At 37.7% G+C, this 22,734-nt stretch overlaps 1 protein-coding gene across 2 annotated transcripts in view; it reads right to left on the bottom strand.

Annotated features, from left to right (window-relative positions):
- Positions 1-22,734, bottom strand: part of LOC127831627 (F-box/WD repeat-containing protein 7-like) — a 60,825-nt gene that overhangs the window by 32,211 nt on the left and 5,880 nt on the right. For both annotated transcript variants that reach the window (XM_052356606.1, XM_052356607.1), the window contains exon 2: positions 2,094-2,455. In XM_052356606.1, coding sequence (XP_052212566.1) covers positions 2,094-2,455 — 362 coding nt within the window. The remainder of the gene's footprint in view (positions 1-2,093; positions 2,456-22,734) is intronic.

The following is a 22,734-nucleotide window of genomic DNA, read 5'->3' on the forward strand; positions in this document are numbered from 1 at the left end:
AGAGAGCGGACACCATGCTTAATCCTTAAAATGCACTAAGTTTCCCCCATTGTGACCTAGTTTTTGACCCAGCATGACCCCTTATTAAACTTGACCGAGATATTGTCTAGACACAACTTCTAACCAAGCTTGGTGAAAATCGGATGAAAACTATTTGAATTAGAGAGCAGACACTGCTGTGGACGCCGCCGGCCAAGGGTGAAACTATAATACGTCCCGTTTTTAAAAACGGGCTTAAAAAAATTAATGTTTATTTTGGAAACCTTCCATTGGGATTTTTAGGTCACATTTGGGAAAAATATATACTTTTTTTCATTAGGAATGGGGCTGAACAACGGACTAAATTTGTAACGAAAAAAAAACACGAGTGACAAATACCCTTGAGGCCGCATGACACCCATATTTCGCAAGTTGTAATAATAATGTTTAGTGTTATAGAAATTGAAAAGGGGATTTAACTTAAGCAACTTAAAATGAAACAAATTGCCCACTAGTTTGTTTCTATGAACAGACATACAGAGTTTACAAGGAATTGACAGACATCTATGGTGACCCAAGTAAAACATCCTTTAAAAGCATGTCATAAGAAAAAATAACATCATATATATCAAACAAGAGCACTGCATAACGGATGCCACGCTTGGCTGCGAAAGCTTGTCAGAAAATTATTTTTTTAGAGGTCACAGTGACCTTGACCTTTGACATTGTGACCCAAAATGGGTGTGGCGTGTAGAAGTCATCAAGTTGCATCTACATATGAAGTTTCAAAGTTGAAGGTTGAAGCACTTTCATTTCAGAGGCAATGTTAAGGTTTTTGTTAAAGTTTTAAATTAGAGGTCACAGTGACCTTGACCTTTGACCTAGTGACCCAAAAATGGGTGTGGCATGTAGAACTCATAAAGGTGCAACTACACATTAAGTTTCAAAGTTGTAGGTGGAAGCACTTTGATTTTAGAGCCTATGATAAAGTTTGATAATAGAGGTCACAGTGACCTTGACCTTTGACCTAGTGACCCAAAAATAAGTGTGGCGTGTAGAACTCATCAAGGTGCATCTACATATGTAGTTTCAAAGTTGTAGGTTGAAGCACTTTGATTTTAGTGGCAATGTTAAGGTTTTTGTTAAAGTTTTATATTAGAGGTCACAGTGACCTTGACCTTTGACCTAGTGACCGTTAAATGGGTGTGGCATTTAGAACTCATCAAGGTGCAATCACATATGAAGTTTCAAAGTTGTAGGTGGAAGCACTTTGATTTTGGAGCCTATGTTAAAGTTTGATATTAGAGGTCACAGTGACTTTGACCTTTGACCTAGTGACCCAAAAATGGGTGTGGCGTGTAGAACTCATCAAGGTGCATCTACATATGAAGTTTCAAAGTTGTAGGTGGAAGTACTTTGATTTTAGAACCAATGTTAAGGTTTTAGCACGACGCCTCTGGCGGACGGCAGATGTCGGACGGCGGACGAGCTGGCTATGACAAGAGCTCGGGTTTTCTCCGAAACAGCCTCGCTAATAAAATTTCAATACAATTAAATTCAATACCATTCAGTACAAGTGAAAACCTTTTCTGTATATACAGAAACTGATTCTTACGTGTATATCTCAGGATTTTTCCTGGCAATTTTGGGAAAAAATGCAATTTTAGGATTGGGCGTTTTTTGCGCGAAAAGTCCACTGATTTAGGAAAAACTAATTTATTTTGATTAACAAAATCATATGAATTATAGTTTTATACTTTATTACATCAAATTTAAATAAAATAGATAGATAATAATAGTAAGACACTCTGCAAAAAAATAAATATATTTTTCAATTTGGAAAAAAAATCTAAATGGGAATTTTGTTTAGAATTACGTTTTTGGAATGGGTCCGTTTAATGGACCCGTAAATACGCTAGGAAAAGGCCTGTATTAATTATAATTTTAAACTAACCATCCGCAAAAAATGTATGTAAAATACAATGAACAATGCTATTTAACCTCTTTTTCCAAAACTTTTTTGTCGGTTATTCTTGTACCGATTATGTGAATGAAAAATATTATCTAGCACTTACTTTCCCAAATATAGCCCACTTACAATAAAGCTAATTTACCCTGTGACAGTTGTTGTTTGTTGTTGTCCACTATCATCACCATTGTTTTCATCTTTAACATTGACTAGGATAGGAGCATCACCCCTACTTTTGTCAGCATCAGCATTACTGTTAAAATTAGTTTCTTGATCTCCTGAATTGTCTACAGCAGCCTCTTCTGTTAGCTCTATCAAACTAAGATCCGATTCCCGATCTTGTGGACTAGTAACATGTGTAACTAGAGCATTGTGATCACAGCAACTGACATTGATGGTTGACCTTGTAGAGTTGAAGTCTGATTCTCCCACTGGGCTAACATTGTCTGCATTGTAGTCCTGCAGTAAGTCAAGCAGCTCTTCCCTGATTGAATCTTTCTTCATGCACTGCAGAACATAAAAAGAAACTGAATACCATTTCGTAGTGCTATAACTGCATGGAAGAAGTACTCACTCTACGGTATGAACATAAAATTACAATGTTTTCCCAGGACTCCAGGGTTTGCACTGAAGCTAAAAATTGTTTTAAGCCGCAATGAAAATAGAACAAAGAATTGCAGCAAATTTCAGGTGCTACAAGTGTGATTCAGATTGGATCGGCCTTTTAGCCAATGGTGGATTTAGTTTGCAAATGACAAAAGAAATAAAATTCATTGTGGCTAATGGGCTGACAAATATACTGTTCGTCTTTCAGTAAAAGTTACAATTTTAGGATTTAGTTAACTACATGTACAATGGAGTTCAGAATTTAAATATCGAAAATAATAAATTATGGAAACTGTGGGAGGTAGCAATCTGTTTACAGGTTCATGTAATATTCAATCTTAATTTAAATTCACTTAAAAATTAATTGTTCATTTGTCTTAATTACTAAATATGAGCAGTGCTTGATGCTCGCACATACTGGGTATGTGTGATTCTCGCATGTTCAAGGGTAATTCACTCATTCCACATAGGTAAAATGGTGGATGTTTGTTTTTATAAAATTCTTACATTTATAGTCATTGGTCATTTTTTGGTTTTGAAAAAAAAAATCTTCATTATATTGGAGTTTTGGGTAATGGATAGAGTTCGAACATGTATGTATCGAGCAATCAACACATATGGTATGGTTTACTATATATATATATCTATGTATAAAGTATGTATCGAGCAATCAAAACATATGGTATGGTTTACTATATATATCTATGTATAAAGTCTAATTTTTGCATGCTTTTAATCAGTACAAAGGATTAACACGAAATATAAAATTTGATACAAGATAAATGTTTATTTGTTATTAGAGTAAACCATAGAATATGGCAATCTTTTTTGGATGAAAACTTAAATAATTCCAAGTTGAAAATACTTCCGAATCGAAATTGAATAATGTTTTTGTTTAACCAACATATAACATTTGGATATAACACATTATGCAATGAGGTAGGTAAATAACATGTTTTGTGATTATTAAACTATACTAATGCATACATATTTATGCATGCATGACCTGGCAAGTTGTATCGCCATCTGGATATATCCTGATCACAATCCGCAAATTCTACAAACAGCTTTATAACGGAACTGCTGAGTATTTGTCTATTTTTTTTTTATCTCCCTAAGATGTTTAAAGTCCAGCTCGCGGTTTTTAAATTCAAATGGATCATGATGTAGTTCTTGAGATTTAGCATTTGCCAGATAATGACATGATAATGATAACACAATACTTTGTAGAACACTCAGAACACAAGTAATGCCTCAGTCACAAATAATCTGGTTGCTGATTGATGTGTCCAGTCTCCAGGCATCGGGAAGATTGGAAACGTCGGAGCCGTCCACCGAGTGACACAGTTTAATACCTCAGTCACAAATAGAGACCAATAACCATCCAATCAGCGGACAACATATTTTTCTACACATTGGGCTGGTGCCCGGCCAATGATCCCACGGTCATCCGGTCATTTTGTAGCATCAGGTCGCGTGCAGATTAATTTTAAGTCCCACTTAAAATTTTACCCCACGTTGGGCCTGGGAAGGAATCGAGTTGAGATCGAAACAAGAGATGTGTTTGTGAAACACAATGCTCCCAGTGATCTTGACCTTTGACCTAGTGACATCAAACTATGTTTGATTGTATATCTCAAAAACAATATACCCCCTGATCATAAAAAGTTCGGAAGATCAACGCATGGTTATCGCTCGACATTAAATTTGTTGTATGTGTATCATGACAAGCCCTGTATATGCCCCTGAGAAATACCTAGGTCTTAGCCCATACACATACAATGTATCTGATGTCAGGCGATAGCTGGGCGATAACACTGCATTGATCATTCAATCTTTTTTCAATCACAACTCGATTCCTGTCTTGGCCCAACGTTGGGTCAAATTTTAAGCGAGACTTAAAATTAATCCGGACGTTGGAAGATGCTACATTGTACAAAATGACAGGGTGTACGTGCATTCATCCGCCGGACTCAAGCCCGGTGAGCGTAAAAATACGTCGTCTGCTGATCAGACAGTCAACTGTAATCGGTCTCTATTTATGACTGAGGTATAAATAGGTGTGATGTCAAGAATATAATAGAAGTCTACTGATTTATTACCACTCAAACCCATAATTGCAATACATATATACGGACTGTTGTCGTTTTCATGATAATGTCTCCGTAAAATAATAATATTTTTTGGCTATTTTGAAAGTTTTATAGCCAACTTGGCTATTAAAGGGATCTTTTCACGCTTTGGTAAATTGACAAAATTGAAAAAAGTTGTTTCAGATTCGTAAGTTTTCGTTTTAGTTATGATATTTGTGAGGAAACAGTAATACTGAACATTAACCATGCTCTAATATAGCCATTATATGCATCTTTTGACGATTTTAAAACCTAAAAATTATAAAGCGTTGCAACGCGAAACGATTGAATAATTTGGAGAGTTCTGTTTTTGTCGTTAAATTTTGTGAAACTACGAAGATTGCTTATATAAGGTATAAAATACATCAAGGATGTGTACTCGGCGGAATAGCTCAGTAGGCTAAAAAGCGTTTTTACTTCAGAACTCTGGCAGGACTCCAGGGGTCTATGGTTCGAAACCTGCTCCGGGCAATGTTCTTTTCCTTTTTTTATTTTTTTTCTTGATTTTTTACTAGAGCTTTTACGATCCAATGTTAACATTTATCAATATAAAGCATTTAAAGAATAAGTTAAAAAAATGCCAAAATCTGTGAAAAGGCCCCTTTAAGATGATAAAGTAAGTTTTGCAGATTATTTTTTGCCAAAATCAGATGTTTTAAAATGCGCTACGGAATATGAAACAAAATTCTCTTTAAATAAAACCTGCAGTAACATCCCTTTTTTAAGTATGAGTTTTCGATAATAAAGAGGCCATTTTACAAAATATTGACATACAAATGTAAAATTAATTTGAAAACAATAGCCAACAACCACCAATTTACTATTATTATTCCCGGATAGGATTTAGTTCATTTTCTGTAGCTGTAGAACATTTAAGTATACTTAAGAGCAGGTCTAGCGCTGGCCAAAAATTACTTTGAGCCAATCAGTTTTTGTTTTTGGCCGCGCGAAAACTGGTTTTGAAATAATAGTATATAATATTAACTTTTTTATATTTCTTTTAATGACATCTAGGGCATATCACATATCATAATATAACAAACAGTTTTCTATATAATAAGCAATGATTATGGTACTTGTCAAAGTAAAAACATAATTTAGTGAATACATGTACATTTAACAGCGGTGTCAATTGTTCCAAATTTGAAATCCTGAAAATTAGGACAGGATCTTGGGCCGCAGGAACCCAATGGGAATAAAGGGCAAAGCACCCCCCCACACACCCAGAGCCCTTACTAATTGTACTTTTTATAGTCTTTCCAATTGCAATTTCTGGTGACTACAATTCGAAATATTATAATTTATAATCCACACCGTCCATATCACCACATGTGTATTTGTCATTCTATTTTTCCTATTATCTTTTAATATGACTTTTTGCCATAGGTAGCAATCTTGATAGAGGGCGTCAAGCTAGACTCCAACTTTTAGGAGAAGTTATTCTCTCTAAGCTCTGGATAGGGAGAAGTGAGGCAGTGTTAGGGAGAAGTGGATCTATTGCGATCACCATACTGTCAGGCCGTTCATAAAAAACAAAATGTTTGTTTGCAGTAACGCTACATACCCATCAAAATCATCCCTACTCGGATGTTTTTTTTCAACATGTTTGCTTTTATGACTATAGCTACTCAATTTGTTTACAGGATTTTTTACAAAACAAGAGGGCCAAGATGGCCCTAGTTCGCTCACCTGAGAGGAGTCGGTTCATTCAATCTTTACCAAATGTCAAACTTGACCTAGATATTGTCCAGACAAACATCCTGGTCAAGTTTCATCATTATTTTATCTGTGAGTCATGATCAATGTACCTATGAAGTTTCATGATCCTAGGCGTAAGCATTCTTGAGTTATCATTCGGAAACCATTTTTCTAAGTTGAGTCACCGTGACCTTGACAACCATTGTGTGAATACAATTTTTGGCACTGTGACCTTGACCTTTGATCTAGTGACCTGATAATCAATACGGTCATCTGCGAGTCATGATCAATATACCTATGAAGTTTCATGAACCTAGGCATAAGCGTTCTTGAGTTATCATCCAGAAACCATTTACTATTTCAGGTCATCGTGACCTTGACCTTTGACCTGAAAATCAATAGGGGTCATCTACGAGTTATGATCGATGTACCTATGAAGTTTCATGATCCTAGGCATAAGCGTTCTTGAGATATCATCCGGAAACCATTTTTCTGCTTTGGGTCACCGTGACCTTGACCTTTGACCTAAAGACCTGAAAATCAATAGGGGTCATCTGCCAGTCATGATCAATGTATCTATGAAATTTCATCATCCTAGGCATAAGTGTTCTTGAGTTATCATCCGGAAACCATTTTACTATTTTGGGTCATCGTGACCTTGACCTTTGACCTAGTGACCTGAAAATCAATAGGAGTCATCGAGTCATGATCAATGTACCTATGAAGTTTCATGATCCTTGGCATAAGCGCTCTTGAGTTATCATCTGGAAACCATCTGGTGGACGGACGGACCGACATGAGCAAAACAATATACCCGCTCTTCTTCGAAAGGGGGGGTGGGGGGCATAATGAGAATACTGCCCCCCTCCCAGCAGCCATGTTATTCAACTGACCGGAACCATTTTTGAACTCAACTCTCCTATTAAAGAAACAAATGTTCTGAGCAAATTTCATGAAAATTGGGCCAAAAATGTGACTTCTACTGTGTTCACATGTTTTCACTACATACATTTAGAGAAAAATGCCCCGCCCACTGGCGGCCATGTTATTTCACCGATCCCAACCATTTTCACTCTTGCCCGAGATATCAATAAAACCAATGTTTTGACCAACTTTCATGATGATTGGGCAAAAATTGTGACTTCTAGAGTGTTTTCAAGGTTTCTCTATAGCCAAATAGGGAAAACTGCCACTTAGTGTTTTTTTCCAGGCCGTTTTAGCGTGGCGAATCGCCATGCCCCTTTTTTGTAGCGCCACGCTGCCCCTTTCAAAGCCATTTAGCGCTATGCTGCCCTTTCCAAAGGCTGCCGCCCTGCCCTTTCATGAGCACCTGCTGTTTTCTGTCCATATTGATAACATCTTAATTGTCCCTTGACCAAATTTCTAAGCCGACTAGTATCAGATTATGGCCTCCGAGGCAGCGCATTTGTGAATTAGTCATGCGTGAATAACCCCATGTCAGTATCAATCGATATGTTTTACCACTAATCGGTCGGTAATGCGTATTCCTCCACGATAAAATTGTGGACTGTTACTTCGGAGACTTTTGATGAAAAGCTCGATGTTATCCTCGTGGCATTTCATACATAATTCAGTTATATCAAAACATATATTTTTACCCATAATTACATTTAAAAACACAAACAAATTAATTATTTGTCGATATCGTCTTCAAGATAATTAATTATTGAATTAATTACTGAGATGTATACTAATTTAACAAAATGAGAATCGCGTATTAGGCGGACGTATTATACGATTTTACGTTGCTATGCGCATCTGTCGCTTACATCATTTGACATTTTGACAACATTGCGGACATACAGAATTAAACTGTGACTTGGCAAACATAGCAAATAACGTCGTAAACGATCGAATTAACGATGGAGATATACATTCAGAAGGAATTAATGAAATGTCTGTGATAATCAACGATGCATAAACATGTTTTTTTATAGCAACAACATACTTATTTGTATTCTACTCAGTGGGTGTATCACGATATTTCACGGAAACGAGTGCTTGCATATTGTTTGCGATCAGTTTACCCGCAATCTAAACATCTGCCAAGATTATCGTTAGAAATGGGAATGGTTTCATTTATATGTTAGTGGATCTGTGTATAATCAGATTCATATGCATAAATTGCTTTATTATCCCCACATTTTTTGGAGAAAAAGTGGGGATATTGTGGTGGTGTGCGTCTGTCCGTCCGTCCTGGCCACCTGCTCCTCCTATACTATTAGCACTAGAACCTTGAAACTTACATACATGGTAGCTATGAGCATATGTGCGACGGTGACAGTGATAGAATTTTGATCTGACTCCTTGGTCAAAAGTTATGGGGGTTGGGGCGAGGCCGGGTCAGAGATTTTCACTCATTTTTTATGTTATTTTACATTAACTTCTTCATTTCTGCACCGATTAACTTCAAATTGATACTGAGCCTCTCTTATGACAATACGGTCAATCTCAACTATGCATGGCCCCATTACCAACCCTGGGGCGCCCTGGCCACATAGGCCACCCCCACCCAAAATTGCCTTTTACTATAATTTCTTCATTTCTACACCGATTCACTTCAAATTGATACTGAACCTCTCTTATGACAATACGGTCAATCTCAGGTATGCATGGCCCCATTACCAACCCTAGGGCACCCCGCCCACATAGGCCACGCTCACCCAAAATTGCCTTTTACTATAATTTCTTCATTTCTTCACTGATTCACTTCAAATTGATAATGAATCTCTCTTATGACAATACGGTCAATCTCAGCTATGCATGGCCCCATTACCAACCCTGGGGCGCCTCGCCCACATCGACATAGGCCACGCCCACCCAAAATTGCCTTTTACTATAATTTCTTCATTTCTACACCCATTACTTCAAATTGATACTAAACATCTCTTATGACTATACGGTCAATCTCAACTATGTATGGCCCCATTACCAACGCTGGGGCGCCCCGCCCATAATAGGCCACACCCACCCAAAATTGTCTTTATCCCCACGCTTTTTGAAAAGCGTGGGGATATTGTGGTTATCTCCGCCGTCTGTCTGTCCGTCCGTCCTGGCCACTATCTCCTCCTACACTATTAGCACTAGAACCTTGAAACTTACACACATGGTACTATGAGCATATGAGCGACCCTGCACTATTTGGAATTTTAATCTGATCCCTGGGTCAAAAGTTATGGGGATTGGGGTGGGGCCGGGTCAGAGATTTTTACTCATTTTTTAAGGTTATTTTACTATAATTTCTTCATTTCTACACTGATTGTCTTCAAATTGATACTGAACCTCTCTTATGACAATACGGTCAATCTCAACTATGCATGGCCCCATTACCAACCCTGGGGTGCCCCGCCCACATAGGCCACGCCCACCCAAAATTGCCTTTTACTATAATTTCTTCATTTCTACACCGATTCACTTCAAATTGATACTGAACCTCTCTTATGACAATATGGTCAATCTCAGCTATGCATGGCCCCATTACCAACCCTGAGGCGCCCCGCCCACATAGGCCACGCTCACCCAAAATTGCCTTTTACTATAACTTCTTCATTTCTACACCGATTCACTTCAAATTGATACTGAACCTCTCTTATGACAAAACAGTTAATCTCAACTATGCATGGCCCCATAACCAACCCTGGGGCGCCATGCCCACATAGGCCACGCCCACCCAAAATTGCCTTTGACTATAATTTCCTTATTTCTACACTGATTCACTTCAAATTGATACTGAACCTCTCTTATTACAATACAGTCAATCTCAACTATGCATGGCCCCATTACCAACCATGGGGTGCCCCGCCCACCCAAATTTGCCTTTAACTATAATTTCTTCATTTCTACACTGATTCACTCCTAATTGATACTGAACTTCTCTTATGACAATACGGTCAATCTCAACTATGCATGGCCCCATTACCAACCCTGGGGCGCCCCTTGGTCAAACATGTGTCGTGGGGATACGCGTCGGCCTCTGCCGTGCCATTTCTAGTAATTTCTATGTTTTCAAGTGTAGTTATACTTATATAAAACTGGTAAAATTCTGCAGTTTTATAAGTATATTACTTAAATGACATTGTTCACAAATGCACAAATCTCTGAACAAATCTCTTTAGGTTAATTACGCAATGTGCAGATTTGCTATACAGTATACCAGACACCTGTAAAATAAATTAATTTGGGTTCTTGTTATTTAATTGACTACAATAATAACATTGTACGCGAACACAATTATTACCTTAATCAGATTACACATTTTATTTACACAAAGTGTGTGTATTACAACACATTTAAAAACGCTTATGGTACTCATTATGTTGAATATATGCATATGCTTTTAGAAACCCCCACCAACTGTTTCAATGTGTAATATTGTGAAAACATGTTTTTTATCTGTTTTTTGCGGATTTTAGAAATTTGATTGTTATAAATTCATTAAAAGCAATATTATTGCACATAACGTATTATTTATTAATTAACTTTGGTAAAAGAATATACAAATACGACATGAAGGCAGATATTGCTGATCTCTACGAGATATTGCTGATCTCTACTGTTATCATGATAGTTTCCCGATATCACATACATATATCTATATATGAATTCTGGGATCTGTTAAGATCCTTTCTTGTTAAACGGTTTCAGCTCAATTACTCAGTTGAATGAAACAAAAAGAGCTAATTTATTAAAAAGTGATCATTGAAAATGTGAAACTTTATATCATGGTTAATAAATTAAAATGACTTGATAATGGTTTGATGGCTGGATTCAAGGTCTATATGATAAGTGTAATGAATAACACACAACTGGCTTAAGCCCAATAAATTGAGATTTATTTATGCTATTACATGTATAATCGCACTTTGCATTGCACATGGTGTTTGTTTTGCAATTCAAAATTACTGCAGTAAAAATATTGTTTCCGCTCAATAGCTTTACACATGAAATTATATTGTCTATCTTAATTGTCAATGCATTATTGGTTCAAAATATTATCTATTGTTTAAGAAGTATAGCTTTACATATTCATTGAAGGTACCGGCTTGTCACTTTAAATGACTTTGTAGTTTGAAATTCAAATTAAAAAGAAATGTCAGAATACAAAAGGCAGCCATAAGCATATAAGCACACTGTTCTTCAATAGGTTTATCATAAAAAACAATCAGTGTTTCTTTGTTCCTGTCATTGATAAAACAAAGAAATGAACTTGGTGAAGGTTGATACGCCTCAAATAGACTAAACATGATATCCCTCCCCAGTGAATTCCGTTCAGCTTAATCGTCATGCAAGCTCAATAGAAGATATGTTATACCTATTGAAATGTTACTATAATAGAAATAAATTTAATGTTACTTATCATTTTGTTAAGTTTAAAAATACAAATTTTTCTGTGTACGTATGCTAACCATGATATCTATTTTCTGCACTACTGTTAACTGGTATTGCAATAGGTTTTGAAAACAATGAATACATTTTGATAAAAAAAACAACATGAAAAACTAGAACACTTAAAATTCTTGAGCATATATAAGTTGTTTTCCACCTGCCACTTTTTAGTAATGCATTATTTGCAGTAAAAACTGAATTGTTACATGTATTCTTGTAAAATTGCAAATTTTAAGGTAGCGCACCCATAATGATTTCTCGCGATTTCTGCGAAGATTGAAGAGCCAGTGTAAAGTTGCTGTGGCCAAGTGGTTGAGGGGAAAGACTTGAAATTTTTTGGAATTTTCCCGCGCAGGTTCGAATCCTGCAAACAACACATACTTTTTGCGATGCATATTATTTCTTTTCTAACGTAATTTGATTTAATATAGCATATAAGCTATGTTTATTATCCCCACATTTTTTGGAGAAAAAGTGGGGATATTGTGGTGATGTGCGTCTGTCCATCCGTCCGTCCTGACCACCTGCTCCTCCTACACTATTAGCACTAGAACCTTGAAACTTACATACATGGTAGCTATGAGCATATGTGCGACGGTGAGAATGACGGAATTTTGATCTGACCCCTGGGTCAAAAGTTATAAGGGTTGGGGCGGGGCCGTGTCAGAGATTTTCACTCATTTTTTTATGTTATTTTACATTAACTTCTTCATTTCTGCACCGATTTACTTCAAATTGATACTGAGCCTCTCTTATGACAATACGGTCAATCTCGACTATGCATGGCCCCATTACCAAACCTGGGGCGCCCCTGCAACATAGGCCACGCCCATCCAAAATTGCCTTTTACTATAATTTCTTCATTTCTACACCGATTCACTTCAAATTGATACTGAACCTCTCTTATGACAATACGGTCAATCTCAGCTATGCATGGCCCCATTACCAACCCTAGGGCACCCCGCCCACAAAGGCCACGCCCACCCAAAATTGCCTTTTACTATAATTTCTTTATTTCTACACTGATTCACTTCAAATTGATACTGAACCTCTCTTATGACAATACAGTTAATCTCAACTATGCATGACCCCATTACCAACCCTGGGGCGCCCCGGCCACATAGGCAAAGCCAACCCAAAATTGCCTTTTACTATAATTTCTTCATTTCTACACTGATTCACTTTAAATTGATACTGAACCTCTTTTATGACAATACAGTCAATCTCAACTATGCATGGCCCCATTACAAACCCTGGGGCGCCCCGGCCACATATGCCTTGCCCACCCAAAATTGCCTTTTACTATAATTTATTCATTTCTACACCCATTTACTTCAAATTGATACTGAACATCTCTAATGACAATACGGTCAATCTCAACTATGTATGGCCCCATTACCGACCCTGGGGCGCCCCGCCCATAATAGGCCACACCCACCCAAAATTGTCTTTATCCCTCGCTTTTTGAAAAGCGTGGGGATATTGTGGTTATCTCCGCCGTCCGTCCGTCTGTCCTGGCCACTATCTCCTCCTACACTATTAGCACTAGAACCTTGAAACTTACACACATGGTAGCTATGAGCATATGAGCGACCCTGCACTATTTGGAATTTTTGTCTGACCCCTGGGTCAAAAGTTATGGAGGTTGGGGTGGGGCCGGGTCAGAGATTTTTACTCATTTTTTAAGGTTATTTTACTATAATTTCTTCATTTCTACACAGATTGTCTTCAAATTGATACTGAACCTCTCTTATGACAATACGGTCAATCTCAACTATGCATGGCCCCATTACCAACCCTGGGGCGCCCCGCCCACATAGGCCACGCCCTACCAAAATTGCCTTTTACTTTAATTTCTTCATTTATACACCGATTCACTTTGAATTGATACTGAACCTCTCTTATGACAATATGGTCAATCTCAGCTATGCATGGCCCCATTACCAACCCTGAGGCGCTCCGCCAACATAGGCCACACCCACCCAAAATTGCATTTTACTATAACTTCTTCATTTCTTCACCGATTCACTTCAAATTGATACTGAACCTCTCTTATGACAATACGGTTAATCTCAACTATGCATGGCCCCATTACCAACCCTAGGGCGCCCCGCCCACATAGGCCACGCCCACCCAAAATTGCCTTTTACTATTATTTCTTTATTTCTACACCGATTCACTTCAAATTGATACTGAACCTCTCTGATTACAATACAGTCAATCTCAACTATGCATGGCCCCATTACCAACCCTGGGGCGCCCCGCCCACATAGGCCACGCCCACCCAAAATTGCCTTTTACTATAATTTCTAGATTTCTACACCAATTCACTTATTCACTTGTAATTTATACTGAACCTCTTTTATGACAATACCGTCAATCTCAACTATGCATGGCCCCATTACCAACCCTGGGGCGCCCCTGGGTCAAACATGCGGGTGGGGATACGCGTCGGCCTCTGCCGCGCCATTTCTAGTTATCCCCACGCTTTTTGAAAAGCGTGGGGATATTGTGGTTATCTCCGCCGTCTGTGTGTCTGTCTGTCTGTCCGTCCTGGCCACTATCTCCTCCTACACTATAAGCACTAGAACCTTGAAACTTACACACATGGTAGCTATGAGCATATGTGCGACCCTGCACTATTTGGAATTTTGATCTGACCCCTGGGTCAAAAGTTATGGGGGTTGGGGTGGGGCCGGGTCAGAGATTTTCACTCATTTTTTTATGTTATTTTACATTAACTTCTTCATTTCTACACAGATTTTCTTCAAATTGATACTGAACATCTCTAATGACAATACGGTCAATCTCAACTATGCATGGCCCCATTACCAACCCTGGGGCGACCCCGCCCACATAGACCACGCCCACCCAAAATTGCCTTTTACTATAACTTCTTCATTTCTACACAGATTTTCTTCAAATTGATACTGAACAACTCTTATGACAAGTATGCATGGCCCCATTACCAACCCCGGGGCATACCCCTCCCCCCACATAGGCCACGCCCACCTAAAATTGCCTTTTACTATAACTTCTTCATTTCTACACCGATTTACTTCAAATTGATATTGAACATCTCTTATGACAATACGGTCAATCTCAACTATACAGGGCCCAATTTCCAACCCTGGGGCGCCCCCTTGGTCAAACATGCGGTGTGGGGATACGCGTCGGCCTCTGCCGCGCCATTTCTAGTTATGTTTGTTGTGCTGTACATTGTATTGAAACAGCATGGAACTTAAATGTACATTGCAAGGTAAATATATTAATATAAATCAAAGTGGGTTAAATACATCAATTACTATATGTATACCATTAAATGTGCTTGTTTATATTTTATGTTTTTCCACAACTGCCGCTGATGCGATTACATGTTTCTCCCTCATTCTGGTATTCACGGATCCTGTTTGCCCTTTTTTGCCTAAACTGTGCGCTAAAATGCCCTTTTTGAAAGTAATGCGCCATGCCCCTTTGCCCTCCTGGGAAAAACACTACCACTATATACATATAGAGAAAAATACCCCGCCCACTGGCGGCCATGTTTTTTCACCGATCTCGACCATTTTCGAACTCGTCCCAGACATCAATTGAACCAATGTTTTGACCAACTTTCATGATGATTGGGCAAAAATTGTGACTTCTAGAGTGTTTACAAGGTTTCTCTATAGCCAAATAAGGAAAACTGCCCCACCCACTGGCGGCCATGTTTTTCAAAGGATCGGAACCACTTTTGAACTCAACCAAGATATCATTAAGACAAACATTTTGACAAAGTTACATGAAGATTGGGCATGAAATGTGACTTCTACAGTGTTTACAATGTTTTTCTTTTTTTTGACCTAGTGACCTAGTTTTTGACCCGGCACAACCCAGTTTCGAACTCGGCCAAGATTTCATTGGGACAAAGCTTCCGACCATCAATCAATCAGGTGAGCTTATAAAATTAGAATGAACTTACCTACACATCTTAAAAATCTTGGGTAGGGTTACAGCAAACAATTTTTTAACAAGAGGGCCATGATGGCCCTGAATCGCTCACCTGACTCATTAAGATCAGATGAAAACTATGACCTCTATTGTCTACACAATGTTTTTCTATGATTTGACCTAGTGACCTAGTTCCTGACTCTAGATGACCCAAATACAATCCCAATCCAGATTTCATCAAGATAAACATTCTGACCACAGTTCATAAATATTGGATGAAAACTGTGACCTCTATTGTCAACACAAGGTTTTTCTATTTATTTGACCTAGATTTTTACCCCAGATGACCCAAATACAATCCCACCCAGATTTCATCAAGAATTCTGACCAAATTTCATAAAGGTTGGATGAAAACTGTGATCTCTAATGTCTACACAAGGTTTTTCTATTATTTGACCTAGTGACCTAGTTTTTGACCCCAGATGACCCAAATAAAATCCCAACCCAGATTTCATCAAGATAAACATTCTGACTAAATTTCATAAAGATTGGATGAAAACTGTGACCTCTATTGTCTACAGAAGGTTGTTCTATTATTTGACCTAGTGACCTTGTTTTTGACCCCAGATGGCCCAAATACAATCCCAAACCAGATTTCATCAAGATAAACATTTTGACCAAATTTCATCAAGATTGGATGCAAACTGTGACCTCTACTGTCTACACAAACAAATTGTTGACGGACGGACGCACGGACACACGCAGGCATGCACAACGGACGCCGGACATCACACGATCACATAAGCTCACCGTGTCACTTCATGACAGGTGACCTAAAAATATGTGTCGGAGATAAACATGAACAGTTGTGGTTAAAATCCCATAGAAACAAGGGCTGTTTGTAAAACATGCATGCCCCCCCCTATATGGGCTATAAGTTGTAGTAGCAGCCATTGTGTGAATACGTTTTATGTCACTGTGAATGGTGGTGGTGGTGGTTTGGTGGTTGTGGTGTAGTAGTAGTAGTAGTAGTAGTAGTAGTAGTAGTAGTAGTAGTAGTAGTAGTTGTAGTAGTAGTAGTAGTAGTAGTAGTAGAAGTAGTAGTAGTAGTAGTAGTAGTAGAAGTAGTAGTAGTAGTAGTAGTAGTAGAAGTAGTAGTAGTAGTAGTAGTAGTAGTAGTAGTAGTAGTGGTAGTAGTAGTAGTAGTAGTAGTAGTAGTAGTAGTAGTAGTAGTGGTAAAAGTAGTAGTAGTAGTGGCAGTAGTAGTAGAAGTAGTAATGGTGGTGGTGGTGGTGGTGGTGGTGCTGGTGGTGGTGGTGGTGGTAGTAGTAGTAGTACTAGTAGTAGTAGTACTAGTAGTAGTAGTAGAAGTAGTAGTAGTAGTAGTAGTAGTAGTAGTAGTAGTAGTAGTAGTAGTAGTAGTAGTAGTAGTAGTGGTAGTAGTAGTAGAAGTAGTAGTAGTAGTAGTAGTAGTAGTAGTAGTAGTAGTAGTAGTAGTAGCAGTAGCAGAAGCAGTAGCAGCATTACAAGACCAATACTTAAGAATGATCAAATGGGAAAAGGTAACCTAGCACTGGCAGTAAATATGGGGCTCATTTACAGGTCAGATTTGGAATCTCTGCTGTAAAATGAGATTTTTAATGAATTAAAGGGAGGCAAATCTGTAATAAAAAGAACATGCATAAACCGTAGTTGTTTCCCTTGTTTGAACCATGCTAAATTCTTACAAGTTTGGAAAGAATTGGATGAAAAATTTGGACTTTATTGCATAAACACCATTTTCTCAATTCAAGGGGAGGTAATTCTGTACTTCATGGACCAATAATGCTCATTTTCTGTAGGGTTCGTGTCCTCATTGATATAAAGACACTGTGCAAATTTGGAAAGGATTGGACAAAAGATGTGGAAGATTTTTGAAAGTTTTCACAAAATAGGCAAAACGAATAAACATGCAAAGTTCAACGAGCTCCTGCGGCCATGTTTTTTGACGAATCAAATTTCTTTGAACAACTTTTTCAGGGGAGCCTTCAAAGGTCATCCCTGTGAAATTTTTTGAAAATCTGATGAGCGGTTTCTTACAAGAAGATTTTTTAAGGTTTTTACCATATATGGTCATGGCGGCCATCTTGGTTATGCGATCAAATTTTTTTTACAATTCTTTTGTCCCATGACCTAGGGATGCTCCACATGAAATTTAGTTGAAATTGGCTCAATGGTTTAGTAGAAGAAGATGTTTACAAATTGTCTACAGACAGACAGACGGACGGACGGACGCCGGACGCTGAGTGATCACAATAGCTCACCCCGAGCTATCGCTCAGGTGAGCTAATGATGGCCTGAGGTTTTTTGGTATTTGGGCTTTCATATTGTCTATGTTAGAATGGACCATTGTGAACCATGACCTGTAAATGTTTTTGAAGTAATAAAATAATTCCTTTTAATAAATTTATTACTGATAAAAATACTGACATCAAATCAGAAGAATATACTTTTGAAAAAGAATGAGCACTAATTTATCAGTTCTTTCTCAATCAGCACTACCAAACATACTTTAACATACCAGTCAAAAGATGCCTGATTCAGTGATTTAGAAAACCTCTTTTTAGGTGTGTCAGACAAATAAGATTCAGAGTCAATCTCAGACAATTTACGTTTCATAGAAATTGGTTTGGGCAAATCGCCCTGTAACTAACTCGTTAGAGACATTTCAGATTAAGCAGATGTAATTTTGTGTTTACAGTCCGAGTTCGCGATACAGAATGATAATGACCAAGATAATGAGCATTAAGAATCATCATAATTGGGGACATACGTTAATTGTTCGCAATTTTCGTCAGCATCAACTCATCTTTTTCAGACCGGGACCATTTTAAGGCATCTACTACTCCCGAAAAGCAAGTTTTCATGATTTGAAAAACGGACAATACAGGCGTGGTGCATAAAATATACATACCTGTCTACCAAGAACAGATACCAAACTAATACATAGAGACTGACATTCTTTTAATCCACGATGTTTTGCGATCACTGAATGCGATAATTGACATCAATTAACAAAGTGTCTCGCCCGGTGTCGTAATTTTTTTCTTTCTATTAGCCAAAATGGAGTTTGTAACCCACGCTCTGATTGGTCAAGAGAGATTTCTGTCAGATACCCATATGACGCTTGCTGCAAATGATTGCTTATCAATTTTCAAATAATTACGCCAGGGGGCGGAGTTTCGTCGATTTAGTCAGTTGATTGACATCGGTGTGTATTCGGTAATAAACAGAAGCCACTTTGATAGCGCTGTGGATTATGATCCCAGATTTTAGGGCAAAGTGCATTATTGCCGGTGCTTTTGATCCAGGCGATTGAAAGGAAGACGCGGCGATCTAATCACTCACTTTGCCCAGTTGCTCGATCCCTTGGTGTATTTGTGTAAAAACGCAAATTAAATTATGTAAATACGCATAAAAAATATTTCGTATGCGTATCAACTACGCTTAAAAAATGTTGATTGCGCATTTGTTTCTTTTTGACTGCATACAGAATTTCGAAAAAGTATGTGGATATTAACAACTTAGCAAGGGAGAGAACTGCAACTTGTTTAAATTCAGACTGGTTCGCTATAATATTGCCCCCAAATTGTAGTATTCGCCGATCATACAATCTGTATATTTTTGGTGATGGAAAAATGGTGTCTGGTCGCGTTGCAGGACCTTTGAAAAAGGCAACAACAATCATAAGTACTTCAGCAAGGACAGTACTGTGCAGTTTGATGTAGGAAAACATTGTTTTGCTCCAACATTGAAATCTATTTTGGAGGATGTGACTAAAAACTATGACAAAACTTTATGCGAATGGACAGCACTGTTTCCGTGGCATTGTACTTAAGCATATGACAACTGTCCTCATTAAAATATGCATGCTCGGGCCAGAGCCCTGTGTTTTTGATCCAACCAGGGCAATCCATGTGTGGCAGCAAGTGAAAAAAGGAAGAAAAAAAGACTGATGACTGAAGTTAACTTCAGCCACGACAAAAACTCAAAGAGTAAATTAAGTTAAATGTAAACAGGGGTCAATAAAAGTATGGATAAATGATTTTTATCTTTTTGTTTCGCAAAACCCTCCATAGATTCTGTCTATAAAGTACTCATACTCCTTCTTTTTCTTTGTTACTTCTTTTTCTCTGAGGAGTACATTATCAAGATTGCTGCATTGGCCGCTATATTGTAGGCAGACGACAATATCAACTGTGTATTCCAAGTATACAGTATCTGTGCATGAATGACCCAATATTACCCAATAGCTCCACCCATTCTTATGTTTTATTAAAAAAAGTCATCTCATGTGTAGCAGTGTATTGGAACTCAATGCAGGCATTGAAGATTTTTTCCAGAGCCACTCGCCCTGCAGGGCGAGTAGGCCTGACAATCCAATTGCCGTTCACTTGAATCTACTCACCCTGCATTAAAAAAAAATATCAATATTTATAGTTATGATCAACCAGAACCTTTTTAACCTACGTAACATAGTGACACTTAACTGCAAACAAATTAACTACATTATCTGATGGATTTTATTTGCTTTCCTTACGTTTTCTGCACCTGTTTCCTTTTCTCAATACTTTCCGCTTCTCGTTTTGATGACCTTTTTTTCTGTTCCCTGTCTCCACCACTTTGCAAATATATTAAAATAGAACCCTTTTCCATGCTGAGTTTTAATATATTATTTCAGACCAACTTTTACACTCTCTTACACTGCGGTTCATTGCATTCATGTATGGTGAGGAACGAACGACAATTCTGCTAGGAGAATGGAACTTTTACTGAAAGACACGCTTGATTGACAAATGGTTACAATATGGTAAATTTTGGCTAAGGCTTCTGTCAGATCACGAATTATTCTGTTTATTAATAATTATTGTTTCTGTTTATTTTTAATTAAATATAAGAAGTATTATAATTAACCAGTTATGTATTTATTTTTTTATTGATATTTACATTTAAATGAAATTGTATTCTTCACGGAATGACCAATATATTAAACTGTTGTTTTTTTTTCACTTTTAATCGATTAGCTAAGAGCACTGACACCCACGAAAAGAGCGCAGCCGATTTCGAGAATTATTTTTACTGTGCCCGTGACGTCATTTTTCATTGTCAAAACGAAAGTGCAGTTTTTTGTGTACTCAACCTATTTTTTGTTCGTTCGAAAAATTGTTCGCAATTTGTATCGAAGTGGCAGGAGTTCTGGAACTGAATTTATATTTCTCAACTTGAAAAACAGCACTCACCTGGTCGGTCGAGTATTTAACTAACTTAACTCGCCCAACCGTCAATAGTGTTTTTCCCAGGAGGGTAAAGGGGCATGGCGCATTACTTTCAAAAAGGGCATTTTAGTGCGCAGTATTGGCAAAAAGGGCAAAAACGTTCCTGGAATACCTGAATTACGGGGAAACATGTAATCGCATCAGAAGCAGTTGTGGAAAAAATAACATATAAACAAGCACATTTAATGGTAATAGATGTATTTAACTTACTATGATTTATATTAATATATTTACCTTGCACTGTACATAGTTCCATGCTGTTTCAATAAACTGTACAGCACGACAAACATAATAAAGCAACATATGCATATGAATCTGATTATACACAGATCCACTAACATATAAATGAAACCATGTTTGTCTTATCCCATTTTCTAACAATAATCTTGACAGATGTTTAAAATAACATTGCGAATAAATTGATCGCTCACAATATGCAAACACTCTTTTCCGTGACATACATACACTGAGTAATTTTACAAATAAATAAATAATGTTGTTGCTATCTAAAACATTTTTATGCATCGTTGATTATCACAGACATTTCATCAATTCCTTCTTAATGTATAATCTCCATCGTAAATTCGTTCGTTTACGACGTTATTTGCCATTTTTGCCGAGTCACAATTTAATTCTGTTTAGTCCGCTATGTTGATAAAATGTCAAATGATGTAAGCGACAGGTGCGCATAGCAACGTTAAATCGTATACGCGATTCGCATTTTGTTAAATTAGTATACGTCTCAGTAATTATTTTAATTATTAGATCTAATTATTTAAAAGACGAAAACAATTATAAATTTGTTTGTGAATTTAAATGTAATTATGCGTAAAAATATATGTTTTGTATTAACTGAATAATGCATGCAATGCATAATTGCCACAAGAATAACACCGAGTTTTTCATCAAAAGTCTCTGAAGTAATGATTTTATGGTGGAGGATTACACATTGCCGACCGAAACGTGCGCTTGGTATAACATAGCCTCCGGCATTATTTACTGACACGGGGTTATTTACGCATGACTAATTCACGGCTTTGGAGAATTCAGTTTGACTACCTATAAATCGAGCACTGTTATAGATTAAATCTACTCGATTAATGTAGTCGATTAGACGTTGACGTCTCTCGAGTAAATCAAGCACAGTCGGAGCGTCACAGACAATCAAGGAAGCTGATTTTGCGGACCAAGTTAGATCGTAAGGCAATAAAGATGTTATCGATAAGGGCGCGTGGCGAAATTTGCCTTTGAAAAGAAGGGCGCGTGGCGAAATTTGTCTTTGAAAAGGGCAGAGTGGCGATCCGGGAGGGCGGCGTGGCTTTTCGCCAAGCTAAAATGGCCTCGGAAAAACACTAGTCAACTTCACTCGCATATGCGAGCGGTTGAGTTGATTTTTCAATGCCTGCAATGTTGATTGGCCAGCTACCATGTACGCTTCAATAACAATAAGAACAAGCGATGTCTCATATTCTGGTGCAGACTGGTTTTGGTTTATTGTTCCAATCGTGAACACTTTCATTGAAACAAAGAGAGAAATATAGACCAGTTCATTGTTATTGTTTCGATCTCGGATTTTTGCGCATGCGTAATGCACTGGTAGGCAAAAGGTCTGTTTACAGTAACGTAAAACATATGGATAACGACACTTGTTTAGTCAATAAATCGGAAGAAACTCCGAAAAAAACACCTAAATACTATT

The sequence above is a fragment of the Dreissena polymorpha genome, chromosome 5 (assembly GCF_020536995.1).
Source record: "Dreissena polymorpha isolate Duluth1 chromosome 5, UMN_Dpol_1.0, whole genome shotgun sequence".
NCBI lineage: Eukaryota > Metazoa > Mollusca > Bivalvia > Myida > Dreissenidae > Dreissena > Dreissena polymorpha.